A 16,434-nucleotide genomic window follows, 5' to 3' on the forward strand; every position below is an offset into this window, starting at 1 on the left:
CAATATGTACTATAAAGACATTCACATCAATCACTAGGGGAAGAGCACTCTGTTTCAAGGAATATTATGTGGCAGTTACCTAAAGAAGATGACTAGCTACCCTGCGGATTTAATTGAGTATAGACTATAGCTCACCAAAGATATGGCTTGGTGGATTCAAAAGCAGAAGTAGCTGGGCATGGTGACACACGCCTTTAATCCCAGCACTTGGGAGGCAGAGGCAGGGGAATCTCTGAGTTCAAGGCCAGCCTGGTCTACATAGTGAGTTCCAGGCCACGGGGGACTACAGGGAGCCCCTTTTTCAAAACAACCTAAAAAAAAAAAAAAAAAGGCAGAAGTGGGCAGGAACCAACAAACCGGAAAACAGTTCTGTCCGTCAGAGGTTTCCCCACACCCCACATGGAATCAGATGGGCGCCACCTAGTCCCGATTTCTCAGTGAACTATAGCATGTCTTTGGGTGTTACGTGGAAATGTGTGTCTGGTGCACGAGCGTGCCGTCTGTTCAGTCTGTCCCTGACCCAGGACTCCCTTGTTCATTGTTCTTTCAGTCAGGGTACCTAGAGCTCTGAGAACATCCCTTCAGAATGATGCAAATGAAGGTGTGGAAATTTGTTTATTAAAAGATATGGTGATGACTGAAAGGCTCTGCCTGCTCTAGCTGACCTAATGAAGGGCCACATGATTGGTATTTCTATTAGCAAAATGGAACGTGTAGTTTTAGCAATGGGAAGTGACTGGTGAGCCAACAGAAGTCCTGTGAGATTCTGTTTCTGTGGGCTGACCCTTTTAAAATGTTTGCCCTTGGTACCTAGGAATCTCCTTGTCCCTCCTTGTACCATTCAGCCCCTCATGTAAAGGCTCTTATCTCGTAAATAAACATTAATAATTATTATTTTATCAATTTTTTTGAGACACGATGTCACTGTGTAGCTCTGGGTAACCTGGAACTCACTATGTAGACCAGGCTAGCCTCTCAGAGATCCATTTACCCCTGCTTCTGGAGTGTTGTGATTAAAAATGTGTTCTCCTGGGGCTGGAGAGATGGCTCAGCAGTTAAGAACACTGACTGTTCTGGCAGAAGACCTGAGTTCGAATCCCAGCACCACACGGCAGCTAACAACTGTCCTTAGCTCCAGGGGATCCAACAGCCTCTTCTGTCCTCTGCGGGCATCGCAGGATACGGGTGCACTTACCTACATGCAGGCAATACACGCAAACACATAAAATAAAAATAATAAAGTTTAAAAAAAAACATGTAAACCAAATTATTTTTAAAAATGTGTTCTACCACACCCAGCCACAGATGACTCTCTCTATCTCAATTAGTGTGTCTCTAGACACACACACACACAAAAAAAAAGGTAAAATACTTAAGGGTTAGTGATGCTTGCCTGTCATCCCAGCACTTGGAAGGCCAGGACAGGAGGCTCTCAAGTTCCAGATGAGTCTGAGCTGTGTAGTGAGACTCTCTCAATAACCCCTTCCTCCAAAATAAGGTAAATGAATTTAAGAAATACATATCATCATTTAAAACAGAATCTCAAAAGCCACAGGCTTGAGATGGCCTTGACCCTGTTAGAGACCAGAGTCTCCTGATCACAAACCATTCATACATCGAAAGAGACATGCCACCTTGCGGTTCTTGAGATGTCCTCGGGCAGGAAGGAAGCGGAAGGAAAGTGTCAGGAAATCTCCCTGCTTCTCTGTGGTCCATCCGGACTTCAGGCTTGTGTTTGCGTTCCAGGTGCCATGTTCAGTCTCCAGGGCACACACCCCCACACCCCGTTATATGTGAGTCTTCTCTGTAAACCCCTATGGGGACTATATTGATAAGTCACTGTGTAGGAAAAGAAAACATATTTTCTGAGCCAAGGTAAGAGCTGCTCTTTTCTAGAGCTCTTATTAATCTTTGGGCGCTCCGTGTCTTTGGTGACAAAACTAGAGCAAACAGGTTTGCATTCTTCTTTCCCCCAGTCCAAACAGAACATGCTGATATGTTAGTGCTGAGCTACATCTCTCTTAGTAGAAGCAACTGAGCACTTCTTCATTCCCCTAAGGTTTAAGTTAGATTCCTATTTCTTTCCAAGCATCGTTCTAAAGTAAAGTCCCCTCTGTTTGGCCACGACCAGCATTAGCTCGAACGGTACCTGTTATTGAAAGAGAGCCTGTGTTTGCAGTAATGCAGAGAATGCCGCTTTAGCAGTGAGCCTGATTGCATGGTTCATTTTGTTCTCCTTTGTAGAGCCAGGCTGCGGCCCACTACAAAGGCACGAAGCATGCCAAGAAGCTCAAAGCCCTGGACGCCATGAAAAGTAAGCAGAGATCTGTCAGTGCCAAGGACAGCGCAAAGACTGCCTTCGCCTCCCTCACAGCCATCACCACCAGCTCTGACAAAACAGGTTAAGCCATGAGCTCTGTTGTCCTGGTTGCTGTTTCGAGTCCCCTCCTTTGTCTGTTTGATTATGTGCCTGCCTCATAGACTCACACTGGAAGCCATTTTTCTGTGGAATGGTAACCGTTTCCTCCTGTTTCCCAGCACCCTTAAGACAGTCACTAGTTACGAAACGGATTTTGCATTTGTAATGGTCCTGTGACTGTTTAGAGGAGCCCAGTTGTCATAAATCCCCTGGAAGCCACACACAGCCCCCAACTTTTGAGAAGTACACATTTTCAGTGTGTTTCCTATGCACCCTATACACACCAGCTTATAAATGCATGGTGATTTGCTCTAACTGTCCATGCACAGCTAAGTTTTCCAAATGCATGGAGAAAGCCCTGCCAGACCATTATCACCAACAGCCTTTATGCTTGCTCATGACTTCCAAGTCCTGTGTTGTTTTAAGATGTGGCTGTATGATTGGCTGGCAGTGGCTGGGTAACCTTTTCCCTCTGCGTACACAGGTAAGTGTCCTTGGTATAATCAGTTATTGTAACAGTCTTCATAGTGAAATCATGGCCTCTGAATAGTCCATGGGGTAGTTCTGAATGGTCCATGGGGTAGTTCTGAATGGTCCATGGGGTAGCTCTGAATGGTCCATGGGGTAGCTCTGAATGGTCCATGGGGTAGCTCTGAATGATCCACAGGGTACCTCCTGCAAAGGACCAGATTATTCACAGCTGGGACGCCTGTGGGTTTCCCTAAGCTGGCATTTGAAATACGAGACCACTGGTCCTTAGATTTTACATAACAGTCCTGCATGAATGGGGGATAAACCTGCAGTAAATAACTTTCTAGAATTAGGACATGGAGCTAGTGAGATCAGTACCTTCCAGTCTATACAAATAGCTTAAGAGAAGAAAATGTTCATATTCTCATTCACAAAGTGTAATTAGAAGAGACTCTTAAATATAACAGATAAATTCTTACAGTGCTTAACAATACTTTAGCTGCTGCACTTTGTAGTCTCCATGGACACTTGCACACTGCTCCAAGGACCTGGGGTGATTCTTACTATATGAATGGAAAGGAGGCAGTGAGTTCCCATGCCACACTGAATGTCTGCTTCCCCGGTGGATGAACCCTTCCCTGAGAGCCCTGTGAGCTTCCCATGCGGAGGCTGCAAGCAACCGTCATCTTGGCGCTAGAACCCACCCTGATATGTTATGGGTTATAAGTAATATCTTCAGTGGCTCTCTGAGAGACCCAAGTTGGTGCCATCACTGAAGGGTGGGCAGGTGTGGGGCTCGGGGTCCTTCGTAGTCACTTTTGTGTCTAGCATGAGAGGGGAGTTGCGCTATTTTATTAATGTACATGCAAAACGTTACAGGGAAGGTGTTTCTTTTCTAGTAATTAAAGGCTCGCTGCTTGATTTTGGCAGCTCTAAGGGAGTGAGTCATGGGAGGAGAGTTGGGGGTGTAATTTCTGCTGTCAGATATCAGGGCACAGAGAGGGACCCCCAAAGCCACATTTGTCACATAGAAATGCAAATTGCTTTCTGTTTAGTCACTTTCCTGTGGCTGTGATAAAATAAAATGCTATGACCAAAGCAACCAAGGAAAACGTTGATTTGGGCTTTTATTCCAGACGGCTAGCACCCAGTCTGGCAGGATCGATGGGGCAGCAGGCAGAGCCGGAAGCTGAAAGCTCATGCCTCCAGTGCAAGCAGGAAGCAGGCAGAGGAAACCGGAAGTGGGGTGGGGCAAGGCAGTTCGGACTAGGGACAAACTTTTTCCAACAAGCCTCCATGTCCTAAAAGTTCCATAAGTTCCCCAAATAGTGCCACCAACTAGGGACCAAGTGTTCAAACCATAGGGCTATAGCGTTCATTTCACAATAATTTCTAGTGCAGAGAAGATAATCGGGGAGAAGAAAGAGGTGAACTTGATGCACAGTGTCCAGAATGTATTTATTTGTTTGTTTATTTATTTATTTATTGGAATATTTGAGACAGGGTCTCCTTGTGGCCCCAGCTGGCCTGGAACTAGTTATGTAGTCCAGGCTGGCCTTGATCTTACAGAGATCCACCTGCCTCTGCCTCCGGGAATCAAAGGCATGTACCATGCCTGACTTAAGACCTTCGTTTTTAATTGCCTCAGTTTTCCCACTCTAACATTTTAAAAATCAATAGCATTATTTGTAATTATCTGTATATGTGTGTGTCTGTACATGTGGTGAGTACAGGTGCCCATGGAGGTCAGAAAGGGTGTCAGATCCCCTGGAGTTAGACAGTTTTGAGCCACTGGACAGGTGCTGGAAACCCAACTTAGGCTGTCTATAAGAGCAGCCACTGCTCTTAACAACTGAACCATCTCTCCAGCACCGTATTTGAGTTATCCTGAATTCTCCTTAAAATACAGAAATCCTAAGCTGGAGAGATTGTTCAGTGGTTAGAGCATTCGCTGCTCTTGCAAAGGACCTGGAGATAGCACCCACATGGCGCCTAACAAGTGTCCATAACTCCACTTCCAGAGGAATTCAGTGCCCTCTTTTGACCTACACAGGCATTGCATGATATGGGTACACTTACATACATGTAGGCAATATACTCACACTCATAAAAATACCTTTTTTAAAAAATGCAGAGCAAACAACAAAAATAACAAGGAAATTATATCACATTAACTTAAAAAATGTAGATAGTGGTGTTTCTTCCTCAACGAAATGACAGGCGCAGAGTCTCCTGATTAAGGACTTTATAATACCATCCCCGATCTTTCCGTTCTGTGTTGAGGGCTCTCCTGCATTCCTGTGGTTCAGCAATCACACCAGTGGGTCGCTGACACCACAGTCCCCAGATCTGAGCAGCCTTCACAGATGCTCATTTGTAATCACTCAACCTCTCAGCTGTGTTGTTTCTTTACCTGTGACTTTAGCACCAGGGCCGGGCTGTTGGGGCTGCCCCTAGCTGCCCCTTGCTAATCCTAGACCAGTGGGAAAAGAGGGCCATGCATCCTAAGTCCATAAAGTTGATTTTCCATGGAAGTGACACATCACATTCCTCCCAATTTTTACTGGCAATTTCCATGACAGGGCCTGACTGCCCTGAGCATGGGATGGGCCTTCCAGGGAAGGGAGGAGATACTGGGGAGCAGTCATCTCCTTTCTGCCCTGGCCTCGGCTACTATGCCTCTTAGATGTCTCTAGGCCCGTTCTAATCCCTCCCTGTCTCCCCACGCACTAACCGAGACAGTTTACCTTTACCAATATTGAGCAAATTTAAAAAATAAAACTTGAAAAGCTTCCTCAGCTGGGCATGGTAGCACAGGCCTGAAATCCCAACACTTGGGAGGTGGAGGCAGGAAGATCAGGAGTTCCAGGCCAACCTTAGCAACATAGTAAGGGCACCACGGGCTATGTGAGTGCTTGCCCCCTCCCCACAAGGGGTCTTAACATTTGAGCCAATAAGACAGCTCAGTACCTTAAGACACTTGCCACCAAGCTGATGACCTGAGTTCAATCCCCAGAATCCACAGCTTGTCCACAGCATTTAATCATTTAGAATCCTCACTTTATGTTGAGCCTCATGAGTGAGATGTCTGAACCACGGACAGCCGTGGGATGGCCACAGCCTCCTCTCTACCCCTCCAGTGCCTGTACCAGCTTCCCTTTGCTCTTTCTCTTGACCTTTGTCTTTGAAATCAGTGTCCCCCCCATAAGACTACATTCTTCGAACTATTTTATAGCATTGTTTATGAAATACAATTTTTATGTCTGAACCTTCATTCATGTCAACATGACCTCCTCCTTGGGAGGTCACACTTGATGAATCCTTTTACAGAGTAGTGTTTCTAGCAAAGACGGTAAGTAAACAGCTGTAAAACTTGCAGCAGTGACTTCGGTGGTTTTGCGATTGAAATGAGGCTCAGTAAGCCTGCTAGCCATACTTTCCCTTCAGACGTCTCTGTTGATATCAGTGCTTCTTACTAAGCCAAGGGTGAGATTGGTCATTAGATTTCAGACTTGCAAGTTTTAATGAAAGTTCATCAAGCATAGCCCCTAAAGACGTATTTTCTGTTTTGTTCTGTTTGTTGGGATCTCCCAGTTGCACAGGTGGAGAATGCTTGACATTTGCAATGGCCCTTCAGTGACTATCAATCAGAAGTTAATTAGCCTACTGAGTGTACAGTTTACTCAAATCCTCTAATTGGCAAGGTCTGAGAATGTTTTTCCTCTGAGTTCATTACATAACTCTCTCTGTCAAGTCTTAGTGAGTTGCAAATATGTTGATTAGATGAAGCTAAGTCACAATTTAAATTTGTGGTCTTCCCTCTCATGACTCGGCCATCCTGTGTTCATTTCCCTCTTTCTGTTTTCTTATTTTTCTTTAAGTTTAAAATTGTGTTCTGGGGCTCTTGTACTCATACATCCCAGAGGTGCCAAGGATAAAATGCCTTTGAGTCTCTTGTTGAGATCATCTCCACATAAAGGAACAGAATCTGCTGAGGATTCATCACTCGTTCTCCGTTTTTATTGCACTTCACAAAATACACTCAAGGACGTGCAGGATAGACTCCCGATAGAGAGGGTAGCTGACGTAAACCAGTAGCCAGTGACTGGGCAGTGAGCAAGGCCTGACGATGCTGAGGCCACAGTCTAGACTCTTCCCCAAGCATCATCACCTTACCCATACGTTCACATCAGACCCAGTGTCGAGTAGAGTGAGGAGCTGGTGTCACTTTCTTTTGGATTTAGGTAGCTGCTACGTGATGACAGTTTGTTAACTAGTGGAAAGGGTGGTCAAAGAATAGTTTTCATGGAGAAACCAACTTCTGTGTCACTCAGAAAACAGACAGACAAGCAGTTAGTTCTCGGTAGACAACAAATACAAACCAGCTTTTGTACCTGTGTCATTAGGGAGGTGGGAAGAGATGGCTCTTCTTGACCTGGGCTTCAAGCATCTCAAATACTGAACGGAATAGCCCAGCCTGGGCTTGCCTTCAGGAAGCCAAGTGTCTCCCACACATGTATTATATATTTGTCAATGTGATGTGGTACGGTCTATTAATACACAAATGTAAACTTTGTACACACAGACCACGTCTGTGTGCGAGTCTCTCTTGATGCCTGTCTTTGAAGTACTGGGTGAGAGCAGGCCTTTCTAAGCAACCCTGCTTTTCTGTAAGAAGAGAGGCAGTTAGTTTGGCAAGGAGTTCTATTGAAATCTAAAGCCATTCAAAGATGCACTTCCACTGACGTAGAAATCTGATGACTGATCTATCAGCATTGAAGCATGTGGAGATTGTTCTGGCTCCCGGCTTGTTCTTTTCTGACTCAGTCTCCCAAGCAAAGTCCCCCTGAGACATTCACTTCTAAGATGAGGGATCCTATGGGTGGCATCCCACACGGGAGTATAAGCACCTTTGTGGACCTGTTTGTGCCTCGAGTGTTTCCTGTGAGCACTGGCTCGAGATTGGTCAAAGGAAGAGATTTTGTCAAGTGCTCCCTCATCAAGGTGTATTGTTGAAGTGTCAGCAGAATGTGCTGCTAACAGATCTTAAGAGAGATTAAAAAAATAAAAGAAACGAAAGAAAATTCAGGACCGGGGGGGGGGACTAACACCTCCTTGAATATTGTGGTTCCAGGATCTTTGTATAACTATCAGCAGTACCAAACTGCACTTCGAGAGTGACATGAAAATAACAGAAATTAATTCCGCTCTTTTTCGAACATGAGGAAATCAAGATAAATGGCATTTTGCTGGTTGGATAGGGCTGATGAAAGTTTTGACCTAGATGCATTACATAAACCCACTCCCGAATCACAGGAGAACAGCGCAGTGGATTGTTCCTCTTGACAGGGATAAGTTGTCTCCCTCAGTGCTAATGAGCAGGCAAAGCTCCTGGAGTCTCAGCCCACAGACTCTGCCATCAGCTCCACTCTGGCCTTGGTATGTGGGGTGCATGGCAGCGGGCAGGGGGCACCGAGACTGAGCTGATAAATTAGGGCATCGTTTTACGTCAGAGTCTGCATCAACATCATCCGTGCCCTGCATGTGTACATGTGCATATCCTGAGGGACATAATATTTTCCCTATCCCTTGGGAGCATTTAGCCTTTGAAATAAACTAACAGTTGGCAGATTAATAGGAAGGCATGGGTACATGCGAGAGAAAAGGGACTGGCCAAGCCCCGATGACATCTAGAGCTTTTATGTCCTCTTCAGAGGGACAAACGAGGCACGAGATAGGCAGCTCAGAGGTTAGTTAAGAGTTGGGAAATGATGAACTTCTCTTCCAGAATGAGTGATGGCTTAGGACAAAGTCCTCTGAGTATGACTCTGACTTTCTCTCCTCTCCTGTAACAGGACACAGTCTTCCCTGGTTGATGGATTCCTGGAGGAGGAATTAATAACATAGGTCTCTCTTTGCAGTGACTGTCCCTAGACAGATAAGGAGATGGGCAAAGCCTCTCCCTGCTACAGCTATGCCCCAGTTGCCCTCAGTTTGAACTTTCAGCATTTCACAGTGGGATTTTTGGGGGGTGGTTTTCCTTGAAACTCCCTAAGAGCATGTGCATGCTTGTATCCCTGTATTCGTGTGTGTGTGTGTGTGTGTGTGTGTGTGTGTGTGTGTGTGTGTGATCTGCCTTCACTAAAAATATCAGCTCTACAAAATGAATGATTAACTGGGCACCCTTCCTGTGTCTACTCCCTACCTATCTTGTCTATGAGGCACAGACATCAGTATAAAATTTAAAAACTGAATTAAAATTTCCAGCGGCTTTATCTGAAGCTGTCACACTTCTGGAAACATCTGTCTCTGTGCATGTTCATGGAAGAACTTCTCCCCATTTTATGCCAGGTTTGGAGTTGGATTGAATAGGCATAAGCTTATATTGTGAAAAATTTCAGCTGTAAAATAAAATCACAGATGTAACAGAGGAGTTGATCGGTGATCAGATGTGACATAGCGACAGAGGAGGACACTAGACAACATGTGGACCATTAGAGAAATTTGTCTCCAAACTGAAGACAGACACAGGCAGGGAACAGTGCTGGCAGGTAGGCACAAAAAGAGACTTTCCAGCTGCCTGTTTCCTAAAGCCAGAGCTCATTGGGCTTCTGCTGAGTTCTTAGAACAAGCAAAACCCAAACTGAAACAGCTATTTTAATGTAAACCAACACAAGACATTCTCTTCTACATTCCAAACTCCAGAAGATGCTGGGAGATATTTTCCTGTCCTTTTTTCCTACCCTCCCCATGTCTTCTCATCTCCAGCCCAACACCAAAGACACTGGAGGATCAGAAGCCTGGTGTGCAGGAACTTCCTTCAACTGTCTTCCCACGCTCGCTGTACAGGCATCATATGTGATGTGGAAAGTTGCACGTACCATGCGTCTGCACATACCACCTTGAACAAACCCCTACCCACTCCTCCCTGGCTGATTCTATCTTCGAGATCTCTGTGCAAGCTGAGTCATACCATGTTCTCAGATGATCGATCCCCTTGTTTGTCCACTCCATGAACATTTCAACTCCTCAGAGAGCACACACGTTCATCATCTTGGTCCTAACCATGGGTAAAGTTTGACACTCAAAGACTTCAGTACATAATGATGCACTATTTTCTGAAAAGATAGCCCAAGAATTCTATTAGCAGTAAAACCAACACACTCCAAAAATATGCCCACAGTTTGAATGTGGATAGTCAATAAGTTTTACTGGCTAAACTCTACTGTATCTGACTTCTTCGTAGTACGAATCAAAGTTAACATCCAGCAGATTTCGAAATTTGAATAAGTTACCGTTGGGCTGAGCATTTCCCAGAGGTAGGCTGCAATTACTTTCTATTCTAACTGCATTTGGATTTATCATTAAATTACTGGGCTGCTTCAGTTTCTAATGAAACTTAAGAATATTTTTTAAAAATCTCTACTGAGTCAGATTGACTGCTTTGAACTTCAAGTGGTTGATACTGGTATTGAAGTAAATATGGATCCAGAGGGCACACTGACTCCACTAGGAAGAGGGGCTCCACTTAGCCAGGACACAGTCAGCTCCTACTTGGCTTTACTTTGTTATGACTACATTTGGGACAGCCTTGGCAATGCTTCACTGACATGATTGCTCAACCCAGTCACCCTCAGACTAATAGATGGTGCCTGGAAGAGGTCCAGTTTGAAGATCAGTAACAGAAAGGGTCCTGACCCATTGGGACCTTGTGTTGTGCTTTGTCCAACCTCTCTTTTCCTGCCTTCCTAGGACAGAGGAGAGTCTGTGGGGAAAATTCCTCGACCTTCACTCGAGTACTGGGGACCAAACCCAGGGCCTTGAGAATACAAAGCAGGCATTCTACAGCTGATCTATAAACCCTAGACCTCTTTTGACATCTTTATATTTTAGACAGAGCATCACACACCACTAAGGGTGTTACTCTAAATGCATTCTACATTGTGTCTTAAAGCTTGGAACTGCTAAAAGTATCTTGTGTGTGTGTATCTCCAATTGTTCATGCTCTTTGCATAAACAAAATAGAGCACACTCTGTGAAGAGCTCTCTCTAAATTGATGAGTTCCAAATTTAAAGAACTTGTGTTATGGAGGACTGCTAGTATCCAAAGTGGAACAGAAATCACAGCATGAGACTTCAGACAGAGACTAACCCCATCTCGTGTCCTTGCTCCATTCATCCATCCATAGTCGTGCAATATGTGAGGTACTGTAGCAACGACAGTATCTTTGTCATTAGGAAATGATTTCTTGGGAGAAAATAGCAGAAAAAAAAGTGCCTTTGATGTCTATAGTAACTGAAATCACCCTTTCAAATGAGAGGAAGAAGTCCAAAATCCCAGTTATTCAGGAGCCCGAAGCAGGAGAATTCGAGGTTAAGGTCAGCCTGGGAAATTTAGTGGGACCCTCTCGAAAATAAAAAAGATCCAAGAGAGCTGGGTACATAGACCAGTGCTACGGTGCTTGTCCCGCATTCGCAAGGCTCTGGGTTGGAAGCCTAGTGCCACACATGAGGGCACAACACTGTACTTTAATCTTAATATCAAGGGTAGGTATGCACTTCCCCCAAATCATTCCTTTGATGCCATACTTCATGTTTTAAAACGTAATTTACTTGGTGTGTATGTGTGTGCGTGCGTGTGTGTGTGTGTGTGTGTGTGTGTGTGTGTGATGATGTGCTTGTGGAGATCAGAGGATGACTTTGGGGAGTCAGTTCTATCCTTCCATCATATGGGTCTAGGAGATTGAAATCAATCATCCAGCTCATTGGCAAGAACGTTTACCCACCACCATCTGCACCACAGTGCTCCTTCATTTAGCTCACTCCAAGTGAGGACTCCATGTTTGCAGGGCCTTTCCTAGGAGCGCCTGACTTCCAGCAGCTCATGACAATGAGCAAGATGGAAAACTTTTAAAACCTCTGATAAGATCATTTGAAAGGTCTGTGCTGGAGGCTGGCAAAGGTTAGGAAAGTACCTAAGTCTTAGAAATTTACAGATAAGGAAGTGAGGTGTTGTGTGGAGAAACTTGACTGTAGTTAAATTCCTACAAGGCAAAGCTGAGTTCTCACTCCTCCAGTCTTTCGCCTGGCTGTCTGCACTTACACAGCCAAACACTTAATCCCCCATAATCCTTGTTAACACAAACTCCAATTTTGGTCCCTGGTGGGTATCACCAGGCTTTTTAGATGATTCAGGACATTTCTTCTCATTTTGCAAACCCTTACACACTCCAAAGGGTGTTGCTATAAATACTTGCCCTGAAACCTGGACCTGTTGAAAGTGTCTAATATGTGTGTGTGTCCATCTTCTATACTCAGCGCATAAACATAATAAAACACACCATGTGAAGAGTTCTCTCTAAATTACCTATGTCCTAATTTTAAACAACTTGCATCGCCGTAAGCATCCTAAATGGGGCAGAAAACAGTTACTTCTTTGTTAGTGGAAACAGCATAAATCTATCATTTACCAAACAGCATGGAAACTATGTTAGGGACATGGGGGTCTGTATTCCGGTTCTTTCCAGATACTAAAATATACCAGCTTTCATGTTTGAGGCAGAGGAAAGTTCTCAGTGTCCAGAGGAATGAATGGCTGTTTAAATCACTTTTGATAAAATTGTGTTTTGCTGTAGCAACTGTAGATAAAAATGTGTCTCCTGTGGAATCCAATATTTTCACAAGATTCTCACAAGATTCCATGCTCTTATGGTAAAAACTGATCTAATATCTGTAGATGGAACAATGATAGAAGCAATTCTCACTACTCTCAAATCCATGAGGCATTTCTGTCGTTTATTCAAAAGGGAACTAACAGACTGGACTCGGTGGTTAAGAGGCACCCTCTCCTGTTGCAGAGGGCCTGAGTTCAGTTCCTAGCAACCACATAGGGGACTGGCGACCACCGGTCACTACGGCTCCATGAAATCTGACCGTCTCTTCTAGCATTCCTGGCCCACATACCACATGTGCGTATACACACATAGGCACACATATACATAAAGTTAAAAAATAAATCTTTCTTAAAAAGGAAACTAACATCTATCACATTTACAGTTATTGAGAGGATGCCAGATAGGTTTCTGGGCTGTAGCTATGAAACTTCACTTCTATAATGCACAGAGTGGTGAAATAAAGCAGTCAAATGGGACTTGATTAACAGTGTTATTTTTCCTGTAGGAGCACATTTAGAATCTATCAAGCTGTTTCCATCTGTGGGCAACTCCTCATCAGTTTGAATCAATGTAGACGTAGGTTTTAAGAATATTTGCCTTTACTTAAAACCTTGCAATCAGCTTTGCTTTATCTTGTAAGAATCCTGCCCAACGTTGTAAAGTTCTGGAAAGTCAGGAGTTTCTGACTGTATCAGCTGTCTCCGTAATCCAGAAGAGATTGTGAGAGAGCATACACACACTTTTGCGTGTGTGCCATTACTTGTACTGTGCAAATTAAATGTGAAATTCTACATTGCTGTGTCAGGTTATGACACGATAAGTAACAACCGTTTAAAGTAGAAAGTCATCTGTTTGTGTATTCGGGGCTTAGCGTTTCGCTTTCTTCAGGGGGCCGGGCAGTGATAGTCTAGCATCTCTCACAACAGCACAGTTCCTGTACTACTTCCTGAAGGCAGTCCTTGACAACAAAAATTAATAAATATGGCTGTGTCTAAATAAAACTTTATTACTGTGAGAGGCAGCAGGTCTGATTCACCTTCTTGGCAGGTTTTGAGACTCTCTAGTCTAGAAGCATCCATATATTCAGCTCCCTAATGGTGGGTGCAATTGTCCATGTATGCAACGTAAATCAAAATTTGTAGCAAAACCCCACCTCTTAGTGTCTCTCATGATGCCAGTGGTTGTCTGGGATCAAGCAGGATCAAGCAGGAGTTCTTCTAGAGATAGGGAGTATGGAGTCTGTCCTGTATTACAGTTGAGCAGAGCTGTGTGGTGTCCCTTTCACCTAAGGCTGGGGCATCAGCCAGGGCTGCTGCCTCAGCATCTACCTGTAACCACTCCTTGCTCATGACCAAGGCCTTTCAGAGCACAGAGTCTGGGTACCCAGGGGGATCCAGGCTGGTGCTGAGTTCATTTGTGTATCCTCCAAAGCCACAGCATCCATTTTCTCTATCCTATTGGAAACCAGGGCAATGTTTGTGAGGCAGAAAGTGCAGGAACATTTATGAAGCTCAGAGGACAGTGTTGAGTGGTCAAGAGAAGGTCAAGGTCCAAATCCGGAGAGGCTGAAAGGTCATGAGAAAGTCATTTTCAAAGTGGACCGGGATGCTGCTGATGCTGAGGGCACACAAGTTTCAACAAGGAGGTCCTCACAGTTCTCAAATCTGGTTCCCTCTACACCCCAAGGCCAGCCGGCTGCACGGGGCACGCAGATGGACAGAGGAGGTCTTTGAGTTGGAAAAGCCCAGCATTGACTACTGATGCCAAAACCTGGCAGGTGTCACAGAGGCAAAAATGTCACAGAAATGAGTACATTAGCTGCTTGGATTGACATCACAGATCCGAAAATAGATAGAAACAGCCCATCTGGGAAGAGAAAGAATGAAGGAAGTCTTTAAAACTCCATCACCTAAGTTCTCCCATTTCTGTGCTCAGTGAGCCACTCCCTGCATTAGAGGTCTCAGGAGAGTGCTTCGGACCATGCACCTTGATACGCGGGCCCGAGACAGCTGCCGGGCCATTTCCATCCCTCATCTCTCCTCTACCCGGCCCTCTCTATGAACCAAATGTGCCCATTTTTTGCTCCACTGATTTAATAGTCCCGGGAAAGTTGATGGTGTAGCCATCGAAGTTCTATCTATGTGGCTGAGACGCCAGTTTCATCTGCAGCCTTTCTTGGGACTTGCTGGACCCTGTGGTCTCTAGACACTGCTAGACCCTAGGAGCTATTGGTGCAGACCCCGCTGGAGCCCGTGTCCTCTGTGTGCGTGTGTGTGTGTGTCTGTGAGTGTGTTTCTCTATCAACTACAAGAAAAAATTGCATTATTATTTAGAAGCATTTCAACTGGTTTCAGTCCATTAAAAGCAAAAAAAAAAAAAAAAAAAAAAAAAAAAACAATTTTTTTTTTTTTTTTTTTCCACTAAGTGGCATTGCTGAGCTCGTACTGCTGAGCGCTCACCAGGGTATTAACAGACTCACACTGCAATGCAGATGCTAGGTACCAGATCTTCAGGCTAACCCCCGCAGCAGCGGCCTGTCCTTTGGGACCAGAAATCCAATTCTGCCTTCTGCCTCCAGGTAATGCTTTGGGACTGTTTTGGAGAGATTAAACAAATAAAAGCTAGAACTTTCCTTCCAGGGAGCTGAAGCCTATTAGATTTATTCATGCTCTAAAAACACTGCCCTAAGAAAGGAGCCAAGGCTGAAGCAGCAAACTGGCCAGTGGGCCCAAGTCTGTCCACATCCCCGGCTCTTGAACGTTTCACCCTGTTTCCGCAGAGCCGTGGCCTGTGGAACACTGAAGGCTGAAAGTCAGGATAACTGGGTAGATTCCTTGTCAATGACACTCGTCTTTACCCTTTGGCCCTTATTTCCAGGAAGCTTAGAAGAGATATTATGCACAATTGTAATCCTTCCTTAAAGTGGCTGGACAGGAAGAAGAAGAGGTGGACCAAGGGCCAGAGGGGAAAGAGAGAAATCTTTGCTGTTTTCATACAACTCAGGAGTCATCCGATGGTTGTGATGCTCTTCTTTTCAAGATCAAGGGCTTGGGGGACCGAGGAGATGGCTAGGTGGTTAGGAGCATCGCTGCTTCTGTAGAAGACCCAGGTTCTGTTCCCAGCACCCACACTAAGTGGCTGACACCCTACTGTAATTCCAGCAGATCTGACACCCTCTTCTGGCCTTGGCAGGCACCAGCACACAAGTTCAGATGCAAGCATTCAGGCACACACCTATGCATACATGTACAATAAAATAAATCATTAAAATGAAAGATTGAGGCTCTTGCTTTCAAGGTCTCGGGGTGGCAGAGTCTCTTCTCTATTGCTAGACATGTTTGGTTATCAGGTACAAGTTCCTAGTACAGCCCCAAGGAGCTGGTACCATTTTTCTTTCTAATGACACCTGGCTTCTTTTGTGCTCTTGGCTGCCAGGAAGATTAGAAGAAATTTAACATGATAAAGAAGGGAGAAGTAAAGTTCTTACCCTGGGTGAGGACATGCAGGAACTGGGATTGCATCCAGCTCCAGAGCATCCAGCTTGACTCAGGCTGCGACCAGCACATGCATCATACCGTGAGGAGGGATGCTTGGTCATTGTTCTTTAATTATAGTGCCCTGTATGGTTGCCTTGTCCATTGTCATACGTGTTCTTGTATGTGTAAACATTCTCTAGTGTGGGTATGTGTGCGCACCTAACGCCTCTGTTTGTGCCATTACGTTTGGAAGCCTCCGTAAACTGCAGAGTTGATGGTGCTGAACACGAAGACTTATTTGATCTACTGAGTGAAGAGTGACGTGAAATGTGAAAAAAATGAAAAGAGAAAATGTGGGAGAGAGGAAACTAAAAAAGGAAGAGCGGGGTGGGGG

The 16,434-nt window shown here is 44.8% G+C and overlaps 1 protein-coding gene across 4 annotated transcripts in view; it reads left to right on the top strand.

The window, feature by feature from the left end:
• Znf385d (zinc finger protein 385D) overlaps nt 1-16,434 on the top strand; it is a 997,469-nt gene that overhangs the window by 916,577 nt on the left and 64,458 nt on the right. For all 4 annotated transcript variants that reach the window (XM_008833156.1, XM_008833158.1, XM_008833159.1 and 1 more), the window contains one exon: nt 2,245-2,401. In XM_008833156.1, the coding sequence (XP_008831378.1) occupies nt 2,245-2,401 (157 nt within the window). The remainder of the gene's footprint in view (nt 1-2,244; nt 2,402-16,434) is intronic.

This window comes from Nannospalax galili, unplaced genomic scaffold, assembly GCF_000622305.1.
Source record: "Nannospalax galili isolate Female #2095 unplaced genomic scaffold, S.galili_v1.0 scaffold215, whole genome shotgun sequence".
NCBI classification, from domain to species: Eukaryota; Metazoa; Chordata; class Mammalia; order Rodentia; family Spalacidae; genus Nannospalax; species Nannospalax galili.